The sequence below is a fragment of the Cyrtonyx montezumae genome, unplaced genomic scaffold (genome assembly GCF_038088225.1).
Source record: "Cyrtonyx montezumae isolate F1298 unplaced genomic scaffold, pur_monq_1.0 scaffold_3, whole genome shotgun sequence".
NCBI lineage: Eukaryota > Metazoa > Chordata > Aves > Galliformes > Odontophoridae > Cyrtonyx > Cyrtonyx montezumae.
This window is the reverse complement of record NW_027072034.1, coordinates 99,717,125-99,739,946: the sequence shown is the minus strand read 5'-3', so window position 1 is coordinate 99,739,946 and position 22,822 is coordinate 99,717,125. Positions and strand designations below refer to the sequence as shown.

The 22,822-nt window shown below is 37.0% G+C and overlaps 1 protein-coding gene across 5 annotated transcripts in view; it reads right to left on the bottom strand.

The window, feature by feature from the left end:
* The window catches only part of EPS8 (EGFR pathway substrate 8, signaling adaptor), a 127,069-nt gene that overhangs the window by 16,689 nt on the left and 87,558 nt on the right, over positions 1–22,822 (bottom strand). For 3 of the 5 annotated variants that reach the window (XM_065742570.1, XM_065742571.1, XM_065742572.1), the window contains exons 5-17: positions 22,624–22,785; positions 22,268–22,417; positions 19,952–20,034; positions 18,021–18,157; positions 16,197–16,270; positions 15,077–15,203; positions 14,622–14,710; positions 12,932–13,006; positions 12,210–12,358; positions 9,226–9,409; positions 5,121–5,254; positions 1,447–1,558; positions 603–746 (exon numbers count right to left, since the gene is read on the bottom strand). In XM_065742570.1, coding sequence (XP_065598642.1) covers positions 603–746; positions 1,447–1,558; positions 5,121–5,254; positions 9,226–9,409; positions 12,210–12,358; positions 12,932–13,006; positions 14,622–14,710; positions 15,077–15,203; positions 16,197–16,270; positions 18,021–18,157; positions 19,952–20,034; positions 22,268–22,417; positions 22,624–22,785 — 1,620 coding nt within the window. Of the gene's footprint in view, positions 1–597; positions 747–1,446; positions 1,559–5,120; positions 5,255–9,225; positions 9,410–12,209; positions 12,359–12,931; positions 13,007–14,621; positions 14,711–15,076; positions 15,204–16,196; positions 16,271–18,020; positions 18,158–19,951; positions 20,035–22,267; positions 22,418–22,623; positions 22,786–22,822 lie in introns of all 5 variants that reach the window. The other 2 variants (XM_065742573.1, XM_065742574.1) reach the window with 2 other exon arrangements.

Here is a 22,822-nt window from a genome sequence, read left to right as displayed (position 1 = left end):
GTCAGAAGACTAAAGTGCTGATGATGCACCGGGATAATAACTGAAAATACCTGCTTTGTGAATTCAAAAGTAAAAACATCTGCTTTTTATAGTATTTAATTACCATGATTTCAGAACATTTAGGACAAAGATTGAAACACATGCAAAGAGAGAAAACAAAGAAGAAAAGCAAGTGTTCACTCTCTTAGAAGGCACAAAGGTGACCCTACCTTAAATAATTCAAACTCCTTCTTTGGCATCAACAGCTATCAATGCACAAAGGATATTTGCAATTAAAATAAATGCATAAACATCCGCTAGTATGGAAATTACCACCTCGTAGTAAATAAGCAGGAAAAAAACTTAAAGGAGAAGATTTTGCTATATCTCCACTTTGCTTTATTTCTATTTTGCTACATTTCTATTTTGCTTTTTTTTCTTTAATATATATCTCTGTCTTTCTTGTTATACTTTACGCAATACAGAAATGAACTTCAGTGTGTAAAAGAAATATAAATCTTTTGAAATACTGGTATCCTGCACAGACATTTTATCTTTGCTGTGAATCTCTTTCTCTTTACGTGCTTCAAAAGAAAGCTTCCTTCTCACAGAGCAGACAGTACCTGGATGGTGCGGGTGTACACAGGTTCTGGCAATCCCAGACCGCCTTCATAATTCCTCAGAGGGTCCAGAATGTTGTTTGGCACAAAGCCTGTGTTGCCACTTTTATTCCGGACCTTCCACCACTGTTTCCTATCGTCCAGAATCTGAAATAATTTGTTAAAATAATTACATATTATTTTCTGATTACACAGTGTATCATTTCCAAACAAAATCACAACCAGGTTCTGTGGCTGCAAACAGACCTTATGCTGATGTCATCAGGAAACCACTGTAGGCTTCCCTGATTATCATCTAACTCTAGACAGTAGAACTTCACTTTTCAAAATATGGCTCTGAAGAAAGGATATGGAAGTAGAAAAACCTATGTAAACTCAGATGTGCAGGACAACACGTACACAAGTACTTGTGCAGAGGCTTGCATCTCTACAATACATGCTGCTGACAAAAGGAGAAACTACTAAAAGACCAAGGAAAGGATGGTACAAATGCAGACAGAGTTCATTTCTGAGTAAGGAGAAAACTGGGGCAGGAAAGATAGCAGGAATCTGGGCTCTGGCTACCTGAGTATAGTCTTACACAAAACACTTTTTTCTGTTTCTTCTTCCTGTCTACATTTAACTGCCTCTCAGGGTACCAACTGTTTTCAGAACGGTTTTTCACTCGGCCCCATGCACTGGCATGTAGCGTTTGCCGGAGTCAATAATTTACATACTACTGAATGATTCTTCAAAAGCAATACTAGAGAAGACAGAAGAAACACACAATTATATTTACAGCACTGGTCTCTAGAGAAATGAGTCATAACTATCATAAATTCATGCTTTCTTTTTGCAAAAATGTTACCTCTACAATCTCTTCTTTCAGGACAGAAAGCTCACTGTTATTTCTTGCCATAAATTCATACTTGCATTTGGCATATTTCTTGGTCTGTGTTTTATTGTGAGCTTCATAGTTTCTGCAATGCAAAGATCAGACATTCAGCGAGAGGTGCAAGCAAGTAAAACCACAAACAACCACCTGCAAAGCATTTAAGCAAAAAAAAAAAAAAAAAAAGAAGGAACTGTCTCTTCAGAATATATTGACTACATATTTATGCAAAAAATAAAAATAAAAACAATTGAGAAAAAAAGTGATTGAGTTTCATGAACCTCTAGAATCAGTAACCTTTTTGGCCTACTTCTTGCAATATCTATGATAGCAACTAAAATTTGCAAGTGCTATTGTGTTCAGATAAATATACACACTACATTTGGTCAGTTTTCCTACACAGAACAACAGAAGATTAAGTGATCATTTGCCATACTAATGAATGGATATACTTGGTATCTCGTGCCTTGCACAAAACTGCGTTGTTAATATTTATTATAAATAAAGCTTCAAGTCACAATTGACATTGATACCAATAGAACTAATTCCTATTTAAAAAACACTTTCCTCAATAGACCATTTCTCTTAATTGTCCATAAGATAACATAACTTCTAAGAACCTCAAATTATTGCATCAATTAAAAATGTAGAATTACTTTAGGCAGTTAAGAACAGAGTTGATTGTAGAATTAAGCATACCACAGTATACCTCAGCAGCTCTCATTTCTTTGAGGAAAGATCTGTGCAGATAGCCTTTGGGTAACAAGTTACTAGTTTGTTTAATGTGCCACCTCTTCAAATTAAGAAATCCCCCAAGCCCCTCAAAACACATCCAAAAGAAACAGTAACGTTATTCATCTGTTGCAACAACACCCAACCCAAATCCATATCAAGCAATAAAGTTAAAAATAAATTAACAAAAATAAAAATAATAAAAAACAACAACACAACAGTTAAAACATTGCACAAACAAGGGCTTGCCATACAACATCACAGGGATACAAATGCAGATAGTTGCTGATGTTTGTGCTGTGTAACCACGGATCCCAGGTGTGTGTCTCAGCAATCCAGCAGTTATCTAGCTATTGCATGGCTGTGGAGAACTGTCTCATTTGACTTGAACAGAACAAAGGTACAGTCATATTTAGATTGAAAACGTATTATTTGGAAAGAAAGACAAAACACTTAACAGACTTTGAGCACTTAAAGAAGAAAGTGAAAAACATGGGACGAACCACAGCCTGCAGAATACCTGTTATGAAGTTTAGAGATGTGTGAGTAATCCCAATTTTTTCAGCCACCCACTCCAAATTTATATCATTTTGAAGTGCTATGACTAACACCTCTGAGAGTACTCTTACTTTTAGCCTGCTTTTCCAAACTTAGTTCACTAACTCTGTCTTCCTAACTTGTCCACAGCTAGCTATCCTGATCCCTCCATACAAAATAACTCAGGAAGAATTAAAAAATCAAGAGCAACATCCCCAGCAGATTGGCTGGACAGTGGTTGTACACTTATGAAGAGACCACAACTTTCCAAACTCAGTTTAATGAGCCAAGCAGCCTCCAGACTACATGACAGCCTGGCAGACAGCATGGGGTCCCAAGGTGTTTTTTTACAAACAGCACAAAAATGAACCATATAGCCTATGAATTTGAGATATGATTCACCTTACTAAAAAATGGTTCAGTACTCTTCCAGAATCAGAGAGAGTCCCTGGTATAGCTAGTAACATATGCTGAAAGTTTAAGATCCCGACACTTAAGTCACACAAGGAAAGCATGCCTTACTGGAGGTCCTGGCACCTTGGAATAAGACTCGTTGAAGGTCCCTGTGGTTACAAGTTCCCTGGACAATATATAACCTACCTGTCCCTCTGCAGATACTGGGTGGCTCGGTCACTGCATTCAGATGGCTCATAAGGAAAGTCAGCTTTCAAAAAGAACCAGCAAATGATGGCTGAAATATTCAGCTTCTACTTCTCACTCCCTCCCCCAGACCCACTTCTGCACCTGCTTACTCACAGGTGCTTTAAAACTTGTCTTAAAATGGAATTTACTTAGGAAAATGCAGATGAATAGCTTTCACTCAATAACGCACTCCTACTGGGCATATGTTACGTGTCTCAAGAGACAATTAACAAAAGGAATTTCATGTTGTGCTGGATGGGGACATAGTGGCTCACTACAGACATCTGCATCAGTGCTAGCCATCTAGACTCCCTCCTGCTCTCAGTGGTGTGAAGCAAGCACCTCCATGGCATGTCTCATTTCACATCTTTCAAAAGACTGACTTCACCTAATGTGAACTGCTTCACCTGACATGAAATGCTCCTTTCTCTTTACTTGCTACAAAGGAAGCTTGGATGACTCACTGAGCTGTGGCCAGATACACTGATATCATCAAGAGGACAATGCAGTAAGTGTCACTCTCTAAACATGAAAAAGAGGCAGCAGCCTTTGCATAGAATAGTCTTACTCTAAAAGGACAAAACAGGTTTTATCACATTGCAGATAAAAGAGAAAGGAATTTTGAGTGCAGATCACTTAGGTTTCAAGCTGAGTGGTCCTCAGACAAGAACTCTGGAAGTAAACAAGGTTGAGAAAATGATTACAGATGACTGCTATGGCTGTTGTTGTAATAAAGAGTAAATCCAATGTTCAGGAAAACAATGGAGTCTTTACCCTGCACACTATGTGGGAATTTGTTTGCATGCAGATTAACAACACGATCTTCTAGGAAAGAGCTCAAAATGAGGGGTTATGTAAAGGTTTCTGTCAACAGTCACATCAGTACTGTTTTTACCAGCAACGTGACCCCAAAAACTAAGCCTAGGCACCTTTTACAGGACAGGAGCTAAACTACTGTTGAATGTAAGGATATATAGTGGAAATGATTTGGTGTGGGGGATCAATTCCAGCACCACTTTGCTTTCACAGCTTGTACTGGCAGAAATTCTCCACACAGACAGGGCTGAGACTCCAAGAATGAGTGTGTTTCATCATTAAGCTAATCAGACTTAGGCTAAAATGAAGGAGATGAAAGCGTGTGTGCAGAAAGATCCTGGTTGCTATGCAAACATTTCAGAGCTTTGATTGTAGCAAGAATGGAAGAAAAAATTAGTCATCAGACATGGGTACTTATGCATTGGCCCAGAACTCCCAAAGCAGGACACGAAAGTGGCAGGGCAGCAAGTGAGCATCTAAACAAATCAAACAACCATTCAAAACACAGACAGATGAATATCAGAGTGGACTTGTCATTCTTTGTAGTTAAAAAAAAAAGAAAAAGCAAAGAATAGTTTTAAAAAAGTGAAATAAAAGCAGAAAAAAATGGAACCCAAACAGGAGGATTTTGTGCTCTTAATCACGTTAGAATTCCACTATATCATTTTCTGAGAAAAGCATTAATTTCACAGCATACATAAACACAGTAGTTTCAAAGAAATAATACTGAAAGAGCCATAGGGATGTGCCTTGGAGAAGCACAGGCAGACACCTGCTGCAGTCAGTGCGGCTGCCTTACAGAAATACGGGTCTGCTCCAGGCACAACCTGAGGCCAACAGAGATACCACCACCCCAATAGCAACAAGTCAGTAAGTCGGGACAGTTATCCACAGCACCACGTACGCCGTTGACTCTGTGTTACCTATCTACATGGCGGCTAACAGTTTGCTTAAAGGCAGCAACAGCTGCCCCTTGGTCCAGCAGAGGCCCTCTTTTGTACACTGTGTTACTGAATGCGTACCCATCGGCCGGAGGGTAGTCGGGAACACTGGGAGGCTGCAACACAAAACAAAGACAAAGCCATGAAGGGGATTATTGTCACGCACCCCAAGGTATTGCTTCCCCCGACCCACAGCCCAGTGTTCCTTGCCAGCACTCACACACCCTTGCTCTCAGGTCCACATAGTTCTGCTATGAACAGTTAATAGCTTCTGCATTTCAAATACATGCACCCGGAGATCAAAAGGATAAGAATAAAATAATTTCTATCCTAACTCATCCCCTGCATTAATGTTGCAGTGGATATTCTTTAGAGAAAACTGTTCTCCGGAGCAATGTCCATGTCCTCTCTTACACACTGCTAATAAGCAATGCCTGAGTGGCTTCAAAATAAACTGCACTAAGAAGCTGCTCTGAGCTCCTGTTCTAAATGAACACTAAGCCAGAAAACTTCAGCTAGCTAAACATTAGCCGATTTAAGAAATAAAAGCATCCAAGTAAAAGTATCCCAATGCAGGTTCATAATATCAATTGGTTCATTTATGTAAGTTACCCTCTTACTGAACGTGTCTGAAGTCAAAGAAGAAATGCAAAAAGGAAGGTAATTCTCTGTAATTAAGGATTTTAATTAAAGAAAACAATCACAATTTATTACAAGCATATGTATAAGAACATTCGTGTGCTTAGAAAATTCTTTTTAAGCAGTAGTCCTTTAAAAAAATCCTGCTTTAAATCCAGCAATGATACTTTGCTTCTACTAAGAATTATTTTAATGTCCATTCCCCTAAAGATAAACTGAGCAGCTCATTTATAGATAATGAAGCTGAAGATACCAATTTTACATCTTTATCTTATGACACCATTCAGTTGCACAACAAGACAGAACAGCTGATACTCATCACAAATCACCAGATCTCTAAAGCTTGTCTTTTTTTCTTGCTATATGGCTACAGAAAAACCCACTCACTTCTGAATACCAACCTGGCACCCAGAGACACTTGTCACTGGGGCTGAATGTTTGTGAAATTGAAAACAGTAAAAAAAAACCCAAACAGCAATAACAACAAACAAGCAAACAAAAAAAACCCTACAGACAGACTATTCTTAAAAGCAATGTTAATAAAACCTCTTTGAAAAAATCTCTCAAGTGTTGCTGACTTTGTATCTCAGATCAAAAGACCTGCAGGAAGCAGGAACTTGTTTTTACTTCACACAGAAATTACTTGCATCACTTTAGAGTCGCTGAATTCTCCTCACCAGCTCCTCATCAGCTCCCTGCCATTTGAAGTCCCCATGGCTGAACTGAAGGGATCTCAAAGCCCAGCCAGTTCCAACCCCCTGCCATCACTCAGCAGCTCAGGCTGCCCAGGGCCTCATTCAACCTGTCCCTGAGTGCTTCCAGGGATGGGGTACCCACAGCTTCTCTGGGTAGCTGTGCCATGGCCTCACTGCCCTCTGAGTAAAGAATTGCTTCCTAACATCTAACCTTAATTTCCCCCCTTTTAGTTTAAAGCCATTCCCCTTGTCCTATCACTATTAGACTGTGTAAAAAGTTACTCTCCCTCTCCCTCCTGTTTATACGCTCCCTTTAAGAGCTAGAAGGCCACTCTGAGGTATCCCTGGAGCCTCCTTTCCAGGCTGAACAAGTGTAGCTCCCTCAACCTATCTTTATTCCTATTAAGGGTTCTCCAGCTCTCTGTGCATATTCATGGCCTCCTCCAGACCTGCTCCAACAGCTCCATGGTGGAGCAGGTCCATGTCCTTCTTGTGCTGGAGGTCCTAGGCCTGGATGCAGTACTGCAGATGGGCAATCACCTCCCACTCCCTGCTGGCCACCCCTCTGCTGATGCTGCCAGGAAAAAGCAGTTGGCTTTCATCTTCCTTTACCAGCGCTCTTCTGTTCAGTAAGCTTTATGACAGACTTATAAAAGAATAATTCTTCTGGCATCACCTGGTCCAGAGAGCTCCTTTTGCTGCAGACAATTTGCACTGGTGCAGCTTTTCCAGCTGAGCACCTAACACATTTCACAGCTATTGAGCAGCTCAGCACTTCTCCCCCAAGAGATGTGCTAAGAAAGCACTGGTGCGAGAAGTCAAGAGTACCAAGGCTAAATGGCTTGCCCATCGTGAATGGAATCATGAAACCAAGGCTTGACATCCTAAGTGCCAGTCACACAGTTACCTTTAGTTAATTATGATTATTATTAGTAGTATTATTCTTATTATTCATGTTATTATATTACTCTTATTATTTAGTCTTTTGAAGACTAAAAGGCACACCTACCAATCTAACCAAAACTCAGTTTATTTGTCTCCTCAAAATAATTCTTTCAGCTTATATGCTAACATAATATACATAGTCTTCATTAACAATCAAACCAGAAAAAAACTGCCCCTACTTTTCAATATTATTTTGCACATTTCACACAGACAAAGTGGAGAAAAGACTGTTAATTTTGTTTGTTTGTTTTGGTTTTGGTTTGCGGCTTTTGTTGTTATTGTTGCTGTTTTTAATTTACAGGGAGCACAACATAAAAAAGCTCCTGCATGTCAATGTAGAACAGCAGTGAAACAATGTTTGATGAGGCTCTTTTGGGAGATGAGTAGAGAGCTGGGTGAGGGAGACAACTACATTTCATGCTATTATGGACATTAACCTTACTAAATGCTTTTTTCTATTAAAAACAAACAAACAAACCAAACTATACAGACAAAAGCTAGGGTGTATTTATTCTTGTATATCCTATTAGGTATAAGGACAAGCAGTGTTTTAAGTAACGAAATGTGAATCACACTATCCTCCTTTGGTCAGCTAACTTTTTACATAGTATATGCTTTTAAGTGGAAATTATCATCAAAATAAAGTTTGTTACAGCTTTTACACAGGTAATTCTGATAAATTTTTGCTGGGGAAGCTTTTTGGTCTCCGAGAAGACAAGAGCTGTCTGCTAGAGAAAGCCATCATGCTAAATCTGATAAATAGTACGTTATGACCTCAACTTTACCAGACTAAGAGTGAATACATCTCCCATACCGGAGTTAAATAACGTAACCATAAAAATATTCTAAATTTTGATTGTTTTTGTAATGAAAGCTGTATGAAATAGAAACTGCTTTTCCTTTTTAGCTTCAGCCAGCTCCAAGCCCCATCCCTGTGCAGACCTGCCAGCACAGTGCAAAGTGACCAGGACAGGGCAAATGCCCTTGGCAGTAACTCAGCACTAGAAAGCTGAACCATGCTCTAAAACAGAAATGGCAACTACAACAAACGTTTCTTGAAAGCACAGCAATAAGGTGATCCTTCTGAAATCCTTCCCTTGTAACTTCCTCTATATTCATTTTTTGTCACTAGTATAATTTTATAATGATGCTCTCGATAAATCTAAAATCATAGCATTGAGATGTACTCTGAATATAGTATTGCTGTAAATTGCTCAAAGAAGACATGAAAATCTATGGACTGAACTGAGAAAATTCATAGCTATTTTCCCATTTCACCATTGTTAACAAGGGAACTTGGACTATCAAAACTTTGAATTAAACTAATGCTATTTAAATAAGCTCATTTCCTCCCCAAACAAACAAAACAAACAAAAATATCAAAACTAAATCTTTGATGTGTTTAAAATGGAAATAGGATTTATGTTGTTGTTTGCATTCTTGCACATGGATGCATATTTGACAACACGCTAATTCAAACTCTTCTTAAAACATATACAATCAAAATCAGTGAAACCTGTAAGCACAGGACGAGAATCAAAACAAACCTTAGGGTCTTGGATTGTCTTCTCAGCTGATGTGGGAAAACGTACCAAGTTCAAGAAGGGCAGTAGGCCCCATTTTTTCTATTCACATTTTGGTGGCTGAACACATATTTGGTCTCATATAGCTTTTCTGTAAGTACACTGAGCTTGCACTGATGTAACAGAGAGTGATCACTCGAACAGCATCCCAGAAGATTTTTTTTCTATGAAAAGCTAGTCTATTCTGCTTTTAAGTAATCTACAAAACACTGTCAGTTAGCTTACCTCAGTTGACAATCTTTTTATTTCTTGCTTCCGCTGTTGCTCTGCAAAGTTTGCCACAGACTCAGCCAGATTATTGAGTTCTTGCTCATTTGGAGCTCCTGTGAAGTTCAGCAAAGGAGGTTCCCAACCATTTCGGAAACGAGGAACATAAGGTGGAATGAACTGGTCTTTGGGCCAGTCCGCTCTGCATGAATAGTAAATTGGAGATCTTTACCAAGGGCCATACAACTACTACTTTCACAGGCTTCCTAAATAATGAAATTTGTTTTAATATCATAGTAAAGAAGAGAGCCTGAGATAACCATACCGACAGAATTGTGTTAGACCACAGAAAATTTTAAGAAAATATTTATTGACCATAACCACCTTTCTGCAAGGCATAGCGGGGAGCAAACTGTTCCTGCCATAATGACTTGTCAGTGCTAAATACAACAAATTTTTGGCTCGTAGCAAAGGGTGAGTAATAGAAGAATCAATCACAAGCACATCTAAGATTTGTTATAACTGTTAGATGGGAGAAAAGTGCTGTGCTGCAATGTTTTGTTTGTGTTAACAAACAAAAGACTTCAAAGAAATTGCCTACTATTTATGAAAGACTGAAAGTAGATATGTAGGTCACTCCAAAAGTAATGCCACCTATTTATTACCATGGAAACTACAGCAGATACGAAGAGCACAATAACACTGATAGATAGTGCAAATTTTCAGCAACAAAACACTATTTTTCAGTATAGTCGGCATGATTAGGTATGCATTTTCACCAGCAATGAACAACAGCCTGCATGCTGTGCTCAAAAATATCTGCACCAACAGAGGTGACTCATGCTCACTGTCACCACTGCAGAAATGCACCACCCACCACATCACTGCTCACATCTACTGTCTGGTCTTTGGAAACTTTCAGTAAGTGTCACTGAATGCCAATGGCTACAATTTTTTTCCACAAAGAGGAATTCAGTGATACTTACGCTTCATACGCACTCCCATGACACCAGGCATTTTGTCAGGCTGCCTCTCTGTTCCCATCTGTCATACAGCAACAAAATGTAACTGAATATTGGTAGGAAGTTTCAGCCTCGACTGCCATACTACCTACATTACCACATGTTGTGGGCCAATATAATAAAATAGGAGGCATTACTTTTGGAGCAGCCTTTGCATGAAACAAGAAAGCTTAGGGGGTTGGGCTACATATTAAGGAAGGTGTTAGGCAATATACAACTTATACCCTAATACAAAGAACTCTGCATTCTCCAGGGCACAAGAATTATCATCACATTTGCTGCTTAATAGTCAAGCTTAATCATAGAATAGCCTATTATTTTTTAGTGCTTCATTCCCATTCTGTATTTCAATACACAATACCTAAATTAATGCTTTAGTGCTCTGCCTTTGCACCATGCATGACATACCCTCCTGCAAAATAAATTACTGTATCTTCACAGTGGAACAAGAAATGGGAACATACATTACATTCTCTTAGTCTCACTGTTGACACTGCTCAAAATTAAGGGGCACATACTGCCAGCCACATAAGTTGCAGGACCAGTCAGCAATTATTAGACAATTGGAAGGCTTGAGCTAGGTCAGTACCCCCCATGTTCCAACATTCATCTATCTTACTAAACTGCTCCTCAGTGTACCTCTGCATACTGAGATCGGACTATAACTTCTAATCTTCACAGGTCAACCAGTATTCTACGTGTTGCATTCTTCTCTGTGCAGTGTGAGCTACTTCTCTTGCAATTACACTTTTTTCAGGATAGAATAAATGAATTATTAAGGTATTTCCTAAGATGAGAAGCCCAGTTTTACACAATAATCCACATTCCCTCCAAGAGGCTCTAATGTTATGCAAATTTCCACAGCCAGCCCTCCACAAGCTAGTGTGAAGCCAGCAATAAAGGTAAGCAGATGACACTTTGCTGAGATCAACTCTCTGGTAGTCACAAGGAGCTCTAATTGCTCTTTCCAGAACATTTTGTAGTAGTAGTCTGAACAGCAGGCCCAAAGGATGAATTTGAATGTTCTGGTCCAACAGCAGAATAAGATCAAGAAAGGCAAACACATGTACATCACACTTTCTGCTATGGGGATGCTTGTCACTTTAAGTTCTACAGCCTTCCATGTAGGCTTCCTAACACTCAATTTACTGTTAGCAATTCTTAATCACTTAAAAAAAAAAACAAGCATTTTAATTGGTTAATTAATTTATAAAGTAAGAAAACCACTCAGCAGATGTTTATTCCTGAATTTGGAATCTAAGAGAAAGATGAGTAAACTCAAAATACATGGTGCCTTTCCAATCCAAGTGCTTGCATGCTTAATCACTGTCATGTGTTCTCATCTACCACAGACTACAGTTAACCCACAGTTTGCTAATCTTTTTTTGCATATTTTACTTAGCTAGGTAATTTCAAACGATATACTCACCTCAAAAATTACAAATACATTAAACTTCAGTGAAATCTAACTGCAATAGCAAATCAATTAAATGGGACTTTTATGGGTATGCAGATGTAACACAAATTGGCCCATAAGCATTCTTTAAAAGTTTAAGCACTTTCCTTATAGCATTATGATGCTTTTAAATAAGCATTAACATTGAAGACAGAACTCCATATCCTCTTTTCCATATTTTTTTCATTTTTTATTGCAACCTGTCCAAACTGATTTTTTAACCAATTTCATGGTGGTTGGGTTGTGAAATAAGGGTGGAAAACAACTCCAAACATGCAACAAACAGTTCACATAACTACATCTTTAGCCCTTCATTCTATGGAGAAAAAAATATTCTGTCTGTATTTGCTCCTTCTATGCCTAAATTCAAGCCATTCCCAAATCCTGGTGAGGCTGAAGGACACCTTTCCATAGAGTTTAAAGAGTAGTTGTGAGGAATAGCCCAAAGTCCATCAAATTACTACTGGGTTTGTTGGGTGTGGATTATCTGGTTAAGATTGTGTCAGTTAACATGAGCTTCTCACCTGGCTTTGGTCCATGTGTCACCCAATGACATCCATAACTGTCCTTCCTCACTGGTGACAGTATACTGTAGGAAGTCTATGGTGTCTTTTGTTAGGAGGGGACTTAGCACTGTACTTGCAAGCTCTGGACCTCCTGTTGTCTGCACCACCTAAATCAAAATATTCAAATAATACAAAGAATACACACATAATACGAAAGGAAGTTACAATGAATATGTTACTTACATCAATGCTTGGAAACACTTTCTATTCAATAAATAAACAAATTTTGAGAGGTTAACTTGTCTTTATGTCCTATGGATGGATGAAGTAAAACCATTTACTCCAGAAGAACTGTTCTAGTCACCTTTACATTTTAACCCACTTTTGTCAATGTTATTTCAATGTATTGATCAAAATGACACCTACTTAAATTGAACTGGCACACAGCTATGCTTCCAATACTCCACTTGCATTAGGTAAATTATTTCTTTATTTGGTTTGTTTATTGAATTAAAATGGCTAACAAAGATAAAGATGTTTTAAACAAATATATATAAAAATGAATGGTTACATGCAAAAAAGGATAAAACTTGTTTTCTAAAGAGATCTTCATCCTTGGGTACATATTTCTCTATAGTAACTGTCCAGGGACACATTTTAATCTCATTCTTGGAAAGGTTTTGCAGCATTCAATTATAAGAGTTCTGAAGGAAAATACCTAAAAAGTTATAAAAGCTTACCATATGTAGTGGGGTAAAGAGAAAATGAACCAGTTCAGTTGCACTAGGATTCTGGATATGGAACTTTAATTTGGCCTAAGGGAAAGGAAAAAATGATAAAATTTAAGATACAATTAACTTTTATGACAATAAATACTTCAGGTGAAAATGACTGTCCCAAGTGAGAGCACAGGTCCATCTAAGTTGAATGTTTTATCTCCAGCATCAGCTAAGAGGAATTGTTAAAGCAAGTATGAGGAGGAACAAGGCAAACATAAAACCTCTGGGAAAAATTCTTATATAGCCATCAGCAATTTTCTCAAGGACTTCTTCAACTATAAGTACAAAATGCTAGTGTTTTGTATTAATAGCCACTGATGGATTCTTCTCTTCAATAAATTCATACAATTGCTTTTGAATTCATATAAATCTTAGCATGTATTCTGCAAGTAAGAAGTACAACTATTGAATTGTATGTTTTGTAAAGAAGCATATCCTTTGGAAATATGCTACCTCTTGGTTTCATTAATACCCTGCAGTTCCTTTCCAAAAGAAAACTGAGCAGTCATTCTTTCCTCACTTTTCCCAGTGATGCTCATAACCAGTCACAGATTTATTACATTATCCCTTTTTTTAGTCTTTCTCAAAACTGAAGAAAAGTCTATTAACATTTCTTAAGAGCATTCTTGTTCTCCCTCCACCTTCTTCAATTTCACTGTAGAAGGAACAGGATAAAGCTAATGAACCTAATAATATATTGATGATCTTTATTTGTTCTTTTTTTTTTTTTTTTTTGTATTTTCTTCCTAATGACTCTTAACATTTTTTTTTTAGGATAGGCAGGATAGGAAAGTTGGGAGAGTTTCCTTCTACGCTAAGAGGTGTCTCCAGAATACAGTCATTGTAAGTTTGAGAGCTTAGGGGTTAAAGTTAGGAACCAGACCAATAAAGGACATTTGATGGCTGGGATCTACTACAGGCAGATCCTGATCAAGGGGAGGCCTTCTTGCCTGAGCTGCTTACAAGCTCTCACTTCCTGATAGGAGATTCCAGCCACCCAGATGTCTTCTGGAAAAGCAACAAGGTAGGCTGCAAGCAATTCAGGAGACTCCTGGAGTCCATTGAGGATAATTTCCTGGTTCAAGTATTAGAAAAATCAACGTGAGGTGAAGCATTACTGAATGTGGTGATCATTAGTGCATAGGAGATCATTAAAGAGGTTAAGACTGCACTAAACAATGATTTTCATGAACACACTGTCCACTATTCAAGCTTTTCTAAGTAAAATACGCATTAAAAAGGAGGTATATATTTTCTCTGCTACAGCTTCTTGGAGGATTCCTGTCATTTGTGATCACAGGCTCTGGAAGTAAGAAGCATGCCAGAAAAAGTATACTTTGCGACTCCCTTAAGGAGCCAACAACAAAGCAGCCATACTCTCTTGAGCTGCAGACAATCTCTTAAGAAAAAACAACTTAAAAATAACTAAAAAGAAATCTGTGGTACTCATTCTTCCTTCTCTTTAACTTTCATCAGAATTTTAGTTCTTCACTTCATATTAGTGGAATATGACTCTAGGAAAACCATTGTGTTGCCCAAATGAACTTGTAGCAACAGGCAAAACAAATATCATGTTTTATGTAACATTACCTATCCAAGGTAAAAACAGAGAACATGCCTTTCAACACCATATCTACCTGCAGTTACTTACCAGAAGATTGAAGCCATGCTTGAACTTTTGGAAGCAGTCAACAAACTCATCTGGAGGTGGTGGCTTTGAACGGAGAGTAAGAACTCCCTCTGATAAATAAATAGAGATTTTTTTTACAGCCATTCATATTTTACATCATTTCTAAAAATATTATGGATATAATAAACTTATAAAACATACTTCATAAATTTACCCACTTAAAAAAATGCTGTAAGTATAGAACAACTACAGTGAGCATGTTCTACAGTCACACCCATAATTAGTTACTCCTCACTGATTTCAAACAAATGTTTTTAATTATTTTCTAAGAATATATTCGTGAATAACTTTTTCCATGCTTAAAGTGAAAAAATATTACTACCTTCATGAAAAAAGAACCCCACAAAAAATCCATATATGCTAGCTACTTCAGTGATCCTTAGAGAAACAGAACTGCACTCAGTAAGAATTCCTACCTCCAGGTCCTTTCTTTTTACTTTTCTTAGTTTTCTTCCTCTTTGAAAGTTCAGCAAATGCTTCAGCAGCTTTTTGAAGTTTGGTAACAAAATATTCAATGTCATCCAAAATATGGTTAAGAATTTGCTATGGGAGGAAAGAAGAATAACAGTTTCAGTACTGAAACAGTACTGACATACTCAAGAAGTCAAAAGGACTACACACTCAGATACCAAAAGCTCCCTCTGTACAAAGTTCATGCTAGAACACTGCGTATTTAGATCGTTTATACACTTTTCTTTACATAACAGTCAAGCATTGAGGAGCTTAGAATACTCTCAAAACTCTGGGCAAGTAGATGTTTCTAAAATATAAGCATCAAGATTATTTAGTTCAATTACATAGTCCATTTACACACTAAATTTTCTCTCTCTGGACATGAAAAAAATTCTAATTATTTGCGTAGGGCAGCATTTTCCTAAACCGTATAACTTCATAATCTCCTTTAGCACAAAGTATTAAGCTATTTATTGAATGTCAGAATGTTATTTCATAGAAGTGCTCTTTGAAGAATTATTTTCAAAGAGCAAGTTCAGAAAAAAGACGGAGTCCCTGGGGAAGCACATACACAGCAAATTCAGCAGGCCCCAACATGTTTCCCTCAAGACCCCCTGATGCTGCAAAGTAAAAAGTTACAACTAGCAAACAAAGAAATATTTGATATTGCATATACCAGAGGACCTGTCCTAGATTTTTTGCTATTTGGCTAGAAATGGTTAGCTTATGCATGTGCATAGTACATCTAACTTCACAAATGACCACGCGCTTATGTTTTGGATATTGCACAAATTCACATCCCACCAAATTAAGGAAAATTAAGTTTACTCTTATCTACTCTCTGAAATTTAGTCTTCACGAAATTAATGTTTATGTTTCTATCTCTTCACAGGAGAAAATTTAACATTAATTTGAATTTTCTTCAGAGAAAAAATAGTAATAAAATTAACTACCACACAAACATGATACCAAGAATGCTTTCCTTCAGAACTGAATTTCCCACATGGAAAACAGAATTCCCAAGCAGTAGAGCCACATGATTTCTCAGAAATTAAGTAATATATTTTGTAGTTTCTCACTTACAACATCTCTGTCAATCCTGGCTGCTATCATTTCTGCTGTTTCCTCATGGTCAGGGTATTGTCTATGTTTTTCATCTGTAGAAAATGGTAGAGAAGAATGAGATGTATTTATGCAGAATAAAAAAGAAATCAACACCTCCTATAGAGCTTATGCTTGAAACCACTCTACTGCAAGAAAAGGAAGGATAAAACTCTTTTTACTATTTGATTTTCAAGTTCTGAAGAACTTGCACCCTAATGCCTGATCCTGTCAAGTCTTACTAAAGAGCTTACATGTACGATTCAAGTCAGCCTACCTGTATAAATTAAGGTAACCACACTCCAGAAGTATGGTACTAGGGTCTTAATTAAAAAACAAAACAAAACAAAAAAAAAAAAACCAAAGAAAAAAAAAAGAAAAAGAAAATGGCAGATTATACAGATTATAAATAAAATGCAAGCAGAAATTGTCCTGTTTTGCAAAATGTGCTGAAAGGTACCCCAGTAGAAGTAGGCAAGAAGTAATAGTGTAGCCCTGAATTTGAAGACAATTTTGATGTAAAAGATAACAAGCAGAAAGTGATATAGGAATTTGGGCACAGCAACCAAGTCTGGCAATAGAGAAAAGGAAGATATCAGTGTGATAAAATATGCATTTTGAAATAACAATGGACATAGTGACTTACACTTGAAAGCAATAAGGGTAAGCGCATTAAGAAATAATGAGTTTAGCATTTCTAAATCACTGTATTGCTTTTTTTAATAAGTGGGATTTTACTAAATATATTTTAGAAAAGATCCACATGAATGGAATAAAAGGAAGTGCAAAAACACAGACCACTGAAAGACCACTCAGTAAAACAATGAAACTTTTTTATGGGTTTTTTGAGATTGAGAGAATGAGAGAGAAGTCAAACAAAAGAACAAACTTGCTCTTACTCAAGGTAGGTGCAGATTAGTTGGTGAAAATATTCTTAATGTTCCATATTTCTCTCAACATTTTTGTTCTTTCTGCATAATTGATTTATTGACTTCATTGAGTGATATATCTCAATAAACAAAAATAATACATATGTCTTGGGTAATGATTATAATTCTAGAATTTTAATATTCATTTTTAAAAAATCCTCTCACCTTAATTACGATTACTTCATTATTACAGTCTGTTTTACATAGTTTTATTGTTTCTAAAGAATTTTCTAATGGAATCTGATTAAAATAGAATGTTTTCACTATAGATTATAAAAATAATAATATTCAGAAATACTACAGCATGCCTTGGGTAAGGCTTTAAAAATATAAACTAGGTTAGTCATAACCAAATGAATAAATAAATATATAATGTTGATCTTTAGTCAGCTTTTAATCCAAATGATTGTATTTTTTAATTGCTTGAAATAGCTGGCCAACACTTTCCAAATTACTAAGTCGGGCACCATTAAATTTCTAGAATTACAACAATTCAGATTACTGTGCATGTTATTATGGTCACATGAAAGCCTAGGTTAAAATCCATAGCCCACACATTCATCCAACTGTTCAAAAGTAAACAGGGCTCTGAACACAGATTCAGAAAAATGTTAAGTAAATGACAAATCAGATTATGACTGCCAGGTCTTATTCCACAGATCAGTCAATGGTGACTTGGGGCGTTTTGAAATGACTGGGAGAACAATCTGCCCGCTCCCAGCTATGGCAGAGGGTGACCTAGTAAAGCAGTTCCTCTGTCTTTATAAATTACTGTAGTCTTCATGCTTGTGAATTATTTTTTTTGTTATTACTGAGGATCATAAAACCCTACTGCCCAGAAGAACTGGTTATCACTGCACAGTGCAGCACAACTCACAGTCCCCTTGCTCCGCAGCCCACGCGGACCACGCTGCCACACGGCTTCTCACATCCACCTGGGTGACAGTCCCTGGGGGCACGGGAGCAGGAGCCCGTGGAGGAGGAGGGATGGCACCATCAGCACTGGAGATCATCCTGCCAGAAGAGAAGGGGGCCCACCAGTGAAGTAAACACAACACATTTCTAGTGCATTATCAGAGAAGACAGCAAGGTTTACCAAGACCCTTCTATTGCTGAACATACTACAGACTTGCCAAGTCACCAGTACTAAAGGTCAATGTGAAAATAGATTAAACATAACAGGAAACCCACTCTGTGATGAGGTTAGCAAAATATGCATCAGTAAACTAAATACTTCTTCACATAGCCACGTGGGACATGTTAGCGGGGATGGTGGTGGTGAGCTAATGATCTACTTGATGATCTTAGTGGTCTTTTTCAACCTTAATGATTCTATGATAAATTCCAAAGCAGTGCCAGAGAACATGCTGTCTAGAGATCTGTTTGCTTTTATGGGTAAATTCAGTGCATTTTATTTGCACTTTAATGGTTGCACTTCAATTTTGTTCTAAAGTCTTTGTTCAGACTCATCTTTCAGCCATCACTAGTTGTGCACCTACATGCTAAGTCTGATAAGTGTTCAACCAACTGCACATAATCTTTATAATCCCATTTGATTCATGACATTCAACAGTAGCATAAAATACAATTTGGTCATTTATCAAAAAATTATATTACCTTCACAGTTCCTAGGCATTCTCATTCTCTTTTTTTTTTTTTTTTTTTTTCCATCTCCTACATTTTTTATGTGGAAATAATCTTGCAGCTATTTGATGGTGCAGTGTCAGGCTTACTATAAGATCTCCAGACTAGTCAAACAGGACCCATCTAGAGAAGGCTTTCTTCCTGAGGCTCAATGCTAACACATACATGATATGACAGCAAGTATCCAGTGCTGAACTGTCATGCACTCCTGATGTTTAGGCATCAAAGCTCTTAGAGACTGATATGTCAGATTTCTTTTCCCCATGAATATACTGACCTACATTCATTTTGCAATTAAATCTCATCAGCTTCCCCCAACACCCCAGTGCATTTGAGTCCTTGAGGTGCACATATCTTTGTGCTTACACTTATCTGCTACCACACCACAAACAGTAAAGTGTACTTGCTTAATATTAAACTCATATGTAATATTTGATGCACTTCTGCTTTTTATTTTTTTTTTTCCAAGAGGAGTGTCCATTATTCTAGGAAAACTTCACAAGTCACACACCAAAATTTAACAGGCAGCTAAGACTGCTATAAACTTACTCATATATGATGACAGTTTTACTTAAAGATTTTTGTACAGCAGAGAATTCTCCCACTGCACCACAGAACTATTACTGAAAGATGCAGGAGGCACATACGGACTGCCACCATCCCATCCAGTACTTAACATATTTGTGCCCTTGTTTCTACATATGCACCAGCTACCACTGATTTCCATACTAATTTCAAACCTATAGACTCTTCTACTCCACTTTTCCTATTGGCAGAGAAGCTTTCCCTACCAGGGAAACAAGGAGTCTTTAGAGTAATTAAACAGGCAGGAAATATTTTTTAGTCTTTAGTTACTGTTTTATTTAACATTTTTAGTTCCCAAAATCTTGCTTACTTGGAATTCAGGAACATTCTTATTTTTAATTCATATTTTGAACTATTTTATCCAAATACAGAACTGAGACACACAGTGCTATCCTCTAGCAACCTGCATTTATGCCAGCTGTTTCAGTTACTAAAGCAGAATTGAGAAAGTTGAGTGACACTATAAATTGGGAGAGATTGAGATATATTATCAACTAGAAAAGAAAAAAAAGAGAAGAAACAGGCAGACTTGGAGAGTGTCTCAAGGCCCCATTTGCTGCCAAGAAACCAGGTTTTTACCTCAGTGTTTCAAGTCTCTTCTTTTGTTTTCCACTCTTGCTGTCACTGATTGCACTTTCTATATCTTCATGAATAAAGCTAGCCTGACAAGATAGAAGCAAAGTCCATCAGCTCTCATCTAGACTAAGCAGATAGATGAACTAATGATATTATCATGTACTTTTTGAAGTTAAATTTTGATTACAGAACCTCTTATCATACTCCCATTAAACAACAACAACAACACTGGGATTTGTATGGAAACAGAACAAAGAAAACACGGCATTCTCTGGGAGTTGGTATTTTTGTCAGTGTTCCAATCTCAAACATTATCATCAGATAAATGTGTTATCTACATACTAAATTTGTCTGAACGGTTGTAATTATCCAAAGTGAACAATTGTTGCACGAGCAATCTTTCCCCCTCCATGTTGTAGGGGTTTTTTTTTTGTTTTATTTTTTTTTTCCTGTCAAGCATGTTTGTGGAAGACTTTAAGTAAAACTACTATAGTTTGGAGTAGCATAAGGATTAGGAAAATAACTGGTAGCAATACAGTCTCCTGTAATAAGATAGCACCCAGTTTCTCTCTGGCTCAGTAAAAGATGAATTTTTCAGTACATTTCCTGATCTTTATGTTCCTGTTTCTACATTACTGAAATCTGCCCCCACCAGTGGCCTACAAGTGAAATTCTGATGCATGTCTAAGGCATTATTTTAACAGATCTTGCATTAAATAGGTCACAGTTTCTCATAGGATTTAGGATGCTCTGTTACATATCTTCAGCTGACAAATTAATTTCCTGTACAGCATGTCAAGGCCCAAATCTGTCCATGTATAGCTCATTCTAGAAGTCCCACCTTATATCTTGGCCTCCTCAGGAAAGCGTAAAAACAAGTAACCACTTAGGAGAAATATGTAACTGCTGGGTCTAGAAAGCAATGGAACTTAGGATCTAAAGAGATGAACAGAATTTTCAGACTACAATGAGATACATGGAGGTGAAAGAATTAATTGAACAACTTGACAGGATTTGAAGAACAGAAGAATGTCATTAATTATACTATATAAATTTATTATTTAATAATATTTTTTTTTTTAGAAAATATTGACTGGCCAAAATACAATTGCCTTTGAATAAGTTGTTATCACAGAAGCTCCTGAAGTCTGTGACACATTCTGATTGAAAGCATTAAAAAGACCGTGAATAAGATCTAACATTTCAAGAAGAGTGAAGTCTTATAGAAAAGGAAAAGAACTTAGTATAAGGTCACAGACTCAAATAATATCTCAGAAGGAAACAGGGATCCCAGACTTCAAGTCATGCTTATGTGCTCTACCATTTTATTTGTACACACTGGAAGAACTTCAAAAGATAGAAGTCTGAAGAGACTACTCTGCAAGTTTGGAGGCTGTGTCCAACTAGACTTTAAAAGAGGAGTCCTGCATGATTTACCATACTGCCAACTGAACTTACTGGATCCCCAGTTTCACTGAAACAACAGATTTTGTGCAACAAGTCATACAATTGGCCATCTTCACACCACGTGCAATGAACCAATTTCAAAGTGTTTGTACAATGTGATTAGCAATATACTGTTTTAAGACAATGACATAAACTACTAAGATGCAATTGAAAGAAAAAAAGTAAAACGATTAACTGAAGTTGAAAGAAATACCAATTAAACAGAGTAAATAACACATAAACATTTATAATCCTGGAAATGAAGCAGCATTGCTGTGCGCATTAAAAATATTTACTCTGTAAGCTTGAAGGGAATATTTTAATCAGAGATAATCTCTTTCTTTCTTTTGTCCCTCTTGTAAGTAATATTGCCCATTTTACAATCTGCAGGATTGTTGAGGAGGCTTAATTGTTCATTGGCAAAAAACTAGAAAAAGGGAAAGAATAGGTAAGACTTGGGACTTGGATGAGTTCTTTCCAGATTATAAGGTAAATTTGAGATAAACTGTTTTACACCTCCTTCTTAGAAGTGTGAATGCAAATCATATGTATATTTCAGAGCTTTACTCCTTTGCAAACATAAACGAACAGCTACAAAGCCCAAGAATCAATATTTACAGTAATAACATATTTGCACATACATTAAAGATTCAGCTTACATACAGAAATCTTTTCTTACAAGATATACTACGCTGCTTATATTAGCATGCTATAAGTCATGTAGATAGCATAAATGCATGAACTACATTTATAAGAAAAAAGAACATAATGATTTTCTATGAATCAGTTTATTTGATTTTATTCATTGTACTTGCCAAGTCATAAAACTTCCCAGCTCAAATAACTCATAGCAGATCTCCATTACCACCTTACCTTAATCTCATCACATTGGAAAAGATGCAAATCTGGCTTGTTCTGAGTTGGTTCTTTACATACTAATGCAAGAATGGAATTGTAATTGCATGCATTCATCACAGCTTGGCAATGCTGAATTGTGCTTAAAGGAAAATTCTCCAGTTCATTCTGCCAGAAGAGAAATAAAAAATAAAAAAAAGGAAAAAGAGAAAAACAAAACCTTAATATTCAGTGTCCTGATCTCAAAAAAGCATGAGTTAAAAAGAGAATGTGTTAATAACCTAATTAAAATACCAGATCTCACACACATCATTTTTCTGTCCCTTCCCTTTCTTTCTCTCTCTGAAAATGAGACTGCCACTCACAGATCATACCTTTGATTCCAAGTCCACCAAACTGACAGCTTTGTCATCCACTTGCAGAATCATATCTTGAGTCCACACTTTGCCTTTGGCATCCAGTAATTTTAGCTTCCTTATTCCATCATCTACTGTAATCATTGCTTCTTTTCGGTCCAGAACAAAGGTGGTCAAGTGCTGGTGAATGACACACACATTAAAAAAAATAACAAAA